The 4,358-nt window shown below is 68.7% G+C and overlaps 1 protein-coding gene across 2 annotated transcripts; it reads left to right on the top strand.

Moving 5' to 3' along the window:
• Positions 1-603: 603 nt before the first annotated feature.
• On the top strand, positions 604-3,988 carry ARC (activity regulated cytoskeleton associated protein). Of its 2 annotated transcripts, XM_006043448.4 has the most exons (3): positions 604-2,626; positions 2,870-3,011; positions 3,218-3,988. In XM_006043448.4, exon 1 carries the CDS (start codon positions 815-817, stop codon positions 2,003-2,005), a length of 1,191 nt encoding a protein of 396 aa, XP_006043510.1. In that variant the 5' UTR covers positions 604-814; the 3' UTR covers positions 2,006-2,626; positions 2,870-3,011; positions 3,218-3,988. The 2 variants fall into 2 exon arrangements, with proteins under 2 accessions (XP_006043510.1, NP_001277883.1); NM_001290954.1 differs by lacking the exons at positions 2,870-3,011; positions 3,218-3,988 and having other exon boundaries at positions 815-2,005.
• The last annotated feature ends 370 nt before the right edge of the window (positions 3,989-4,358 follow it).

The raw sequence follows: 4,358 nt of genomic DNA, 5'->3' as shown, positions 1-4,358 counted from the left end.
ACTCACACCTGACACCTGTGAGTGTGTGTGTGCACGAACATGCCTCAAGGTCTTCAGATCAGGGAAGAGGGTCCGAGTGCCGCGGTGGCGGCTGGGTCTCACCTGTGGCTGAATGTCTTGCAGACCCGGGCTGGGCAAGGTCAGGGCCTGTGCCGGTGGCCCAGGACTTCCTCCCACCCCCACCCCCTAGCCCCCCGCAGGCAGGAGGTGGCAGTCACAGGAGGAGCCAGCCGGGAGGGGCCCGGGAGAGGGGCTTCCTCCTTAGCTCCGGGTGGGGGCCCTGGGGCGCTCACCTGGCCTCCGGCCCCCGCGCTGGCTGAGGGGGCGTCGCGGTCCGTGCCCAGCTCCATCCCTGGGTCCCCGCAGGCTGAATGGGTCGGGGAGGGGGCGGCGCGAGCGAGCGCATTAGTCACCCCGGGCCGCCGGGTGTGCAGGGGGTGGGTCCTCCCTCCACCGGGAGCGCGCGTGGGCGCGGGAAGGCGGGCCGGCAAGCTGGGGGCGCGGGCGGGGAGCCGGCGCCCGGGCCAATCGGAGCCGAGGCTCGGCGACGGGGCCGCCCACGGGCCACGCTGGCGGCATAAAGAGCCGGCGGCCGAGCCCCAGCGCAGAGCTCGGGCGCTGAGTCCTCCCGCTCCGCCGCTGCCACCGCCGCCGCCGCGACCAACCGGGACCGGCCGCTCCTCCGCGGGACCCGCCCGCCGCGCCTCGCAGCTCCGCGCAGCCGGCCCCCAGCAGCCCCTCGTCGTCCCCAAGAGGATTTTGCAGCCTCCCTCTCCCGCCTGTCCGAGCGAGCCCCGTCGCAACCTGCGAGCCGATGGAGTTGGACCACAGGACGACCGGCGGCCTCCACGCCTACCCCGGGCCCCGCAGCGGTCCTGCCGCCAAGCCCAACGTGATCTTGCAGATCGGTAAGTGCCGGGCGGAGATGCTGGAGCACGTGCGGAGGACCCACCGGCACCTGCTCGCTGAAGTGTCCAAGCAGGTGGAGCGGGAGCTGAAGGGGCTGCACCGGTCCGTGGGCAAGCTGGAGAGCAACCTGGATGGGTACGTGCCCACCAGCGACTCGCAGCGCTGGAAGAAGTCCATCAAGGCCTGCCTGAGCCGCTGCCAGGAGACCATCGCCAACCTGGAGCGCTGGGTCAAGCGGGAGATGCACGTGTGGCGGGAGGTCTTCTACCGGCTGGAGAGGTGGGCTGACCGCCTGGAGTCCGGGGGCGGCAAGTACCCGGTGGGCAGCGACCCAGCGCGCCACACCGTCTCCGTGGGCGTCGGGGGTCCCGAGAGCTACAGCCAGGAGGCAGACAACTACGACTACACTGTCAGCCCCTATGCCATTACCCCTCCACCGGCCGCCGGCCAGCTGCCCGGGCAGGAGGAAGTGGAAGCCCAGCAGTACCCGCCCTGGGGGCCGGGGGAGGACGGGCAGCTGAGCCCCGGCGTGGACACACAGGTCTTCGAGGACCCGCGGGAGTTCCTCAGCCACCTGGAGGACTACCTGCGCCAGGTGGGTGGCTCCGAGGAGTACTGGCTGTCTCAGATCCAGAACCACATGAACGGGCCGGCCAAGAAGTGGTGGGAGTTCAAGCAGGGCTCGGTGAAGAACTGGGTGGAGTTCAAGAAGGAGTTCCTGCAGTACAGCGAGGGCACGCTGTCCCGGGAGGCCATCCAGCGGGAGCTGGACCTGCCGCAGAAGCAGGGCGAGCCGCTGGACCAGTTCCTGTGGCGCAAGCGGGACCTGTACCAGACGCTGTATGTGGACGCTGAGGAGGAGGAGATCATCCAGTACGTGGTGGGCACTCTGCAGCCCAAGCTCAAGCGTTTCCTAAGGCCCCCGCTGCCCAAGACCCTGGAGCAGCTCATCCAGAAGGGCATGGAGGTGCAGGATGGCCTGGAGCGGGCGGCCGAGCCCACTGGCCCCCACCCGCCCGCTGAGGAAGAGGCCGAGGCCCTCACGCCCGCCCTCACCAACGAGTCCGTAGCCAGCGACCGGACTCAGCCCGAGTAGAGGGTGCCGGGCCCCGCCTGCCCGCCCGTGGCCCTCGCCTGCCGGGACTTTAGAGTGGCCCGCCCCTGCAGGGGAGCCCTTAGTCTCCTCGTGCAGCCGGACACTCACCTCAGCCTCCTAGCCCGACTCCAACAGACACGCGTGACCCAGATGCGGGCAGTGTCCCCCACACAGCCAAGGGGCTTCCCTTCCTCGCAGACCCAGCCCTCACCCTCCCTGCGTCTGTCTTCCCCGGTGGTGGACTGGCCTGAGTCAGCAACCCCGCCCTCCATACTCTCAGGCCATGACAGTTTCCTCATCCTGCTCAATGCCTGGGCCCTCTGGGCACTCAGAAACCCAGTGTCCAGATGGCACGGGCTGGCGCGCACCCAGCTCAAGGAACACCCCAGAGCAGAAGCTCAGGGGCCACCGGTGCCCCCGGAGCCTGGGCTTCAGAGAAGCTACTTCTGGCAGTCGCCGTGACCGGCTGGCACCCCTGCTGCCTCCCGGGGCAGCTGGCCAGCCTTGGGCAGTGTGGCTCCCTCCCCCTGGAGGAGAGCCCAAGCTCAAGACACAGCAGCAGCAGCCGCCGCCGCAGTGGCAGCAGCAGACCTGGCGATCTGGTGCCTCCTGGCCCCTCAGGTGAGCCCTTGCCGCTTGGCACCACCAGCAGGGGGCACCATAGGGTTGGGAGGGCTCTGGGCGAAGCCCACCCCACCCCAGGCGAGCCCACGGAGGCTCAGAGCCCCTGGCATCCCCATAAATCAGCTGCTGGGATGGGGTTGGGGTGGTGCGGAGGGGAGGGAGGGGGCTGGAGTGGGGAGCAGGGCTGGGGGAGGTTGCTGACCCAGCTCTCACAGGGCCCTGTGTTTTCTCTCCCCGCAGCACCAGTGATTCACGCCAGCCTGGAGAGGGACAGAGCCCCGTGCGATGACTCACCCATGGCAGGCGGCAGGTCCCCTGGGGCCTGAGTCCTCCAGCCGGCTGAGGCAGCAGCCGGCCTCCGGAGCCAGGAGAGTGACGACAGGTACGCAGGGGACCCCGCCCCTGGCTGTCCTCACCAAGGGGCCCCCAGCTCCCCCCAGCCCCTGGCCCCAGGCCCCCAGTCCTCTGGCCTAGCTGAGAAACAGCCCCCCAGGAGCCCAAGGGCTTGCTCTCTGAGAGGTCAGCCCTGCCCCGCCCCGCCCTGGTGGTCCCTGAGTCCCTGACCACCTGTGTCTTCCTTCCTTTCAGGTCTCCAGGCCCCACACAGTGGAGCCTTTGCTGCTGTGCCCGGCACTGTCCCTTCTCCTCTCCCCCTACAAGCTGCCTGCATGAGAGGAGAAGCCTGAGACCAGAGGAGGGGGCCCAGCAGAGAGCTGGTGGTGAAGAGGGGCCAGCGCGAGGGCCAGGGCCTGCCACTATGCCCGCCCCGCTGGCTGCCCACTGCCCGCCTGCCCCCAGGGCCGCCGCCTTCCCGGGCCTGGCCTGGCTCCCACCCCGGAGCCCCTGCCCGTTGCGCGGCCATCCTCTGCCGCCAGAGCTTCCGCCACGGCCACCCCTGCCCGGTGGCCCCAGGCCCAGCCCCAGGAGGCCCGGAAGCCTTTGCCCCTGGGGCTCACTCAGGCTCCCTGCCAGGCCCTGCTGCGGCCTGGCCCGGACCCCCACTGCCCCAGCCACCAACACCCTGGTGCTGGCCGGCCACCTGTGTCTGCAGCCCAAGCAGGCCTGGTTGGGGGCTCCCAGACTCAGGAGACCAGCTCCCGCAGGAAACTCTGCCAGCCCCTCCGTCCTGCGTCCTGCCAGCGCCGCCTCCCGCCCCAGATTTTATTTTTGCATATAAGCCATAACCTGCTCTCCTGGCGCAGGCTACGGGGAGGCCCCAAGGTTCTCAGGGGGGTGTGGTCAAGTCCCCGCCCGCCGTGGATCAAGCCTCGAATGTCAGGCCAGGCCATGTCCACCTTGCCACCTCACCTGAAGACAGACGCTTTTTCTAAGACTTTGTTAATAAAACACTGAAACTTACTAGCGTGTGTGTGCTGCTGTGTCTCTGCCGGCCGGAGGGCACCTGCAGAGGGAGGCCGCTCAGGGTGGCAGGACCCTGGAACCCAGGGGTACGGCTGACCATCTTAGAACACCAGAGCCACTGCCGTTCATGCTGAGTGGACGACAAGGTGTGGGACGTGCTGGGGGAGGGGGCTGGCGGGGGTGCCAGACACGCATCTGCTGCCAGGACTATGCCTGCCCAGAGGCCTGTGGGGCCAGAGGGGATTCTCAGGGTCTGGACCCATGAGAATTGGGAGAGGTCCCTGCTGCGAGAAGACCCTGGTGAGTCCTGGCTGCAGGGTCTTAAGCTTGATCTTTCTGAGCCTCAGGTTGCTCACTCAGGTGTGTC

Source organism: Bubalus bubalis, chromosome 15 (genome assembly GCF_019923935.1).
Source record: "Bubalus bubalis isolate 160015118507 breed Murrah chromosome 15, NDDB_SH_1, whole genome shotgun sequence".
In the NCBI taxonomy this organism is placed as follows: Eukaryota; Metazoa; Chordata; class Mammalia; order Artiodactyla; family Bovidae; genus Bubalus; species Bubalus bubalis.
The sequence above is the reverse complement of the archived record's forward strand: the minus strand, read 5'-3'. Positions and strand labels throughout refer to the sequence as shown.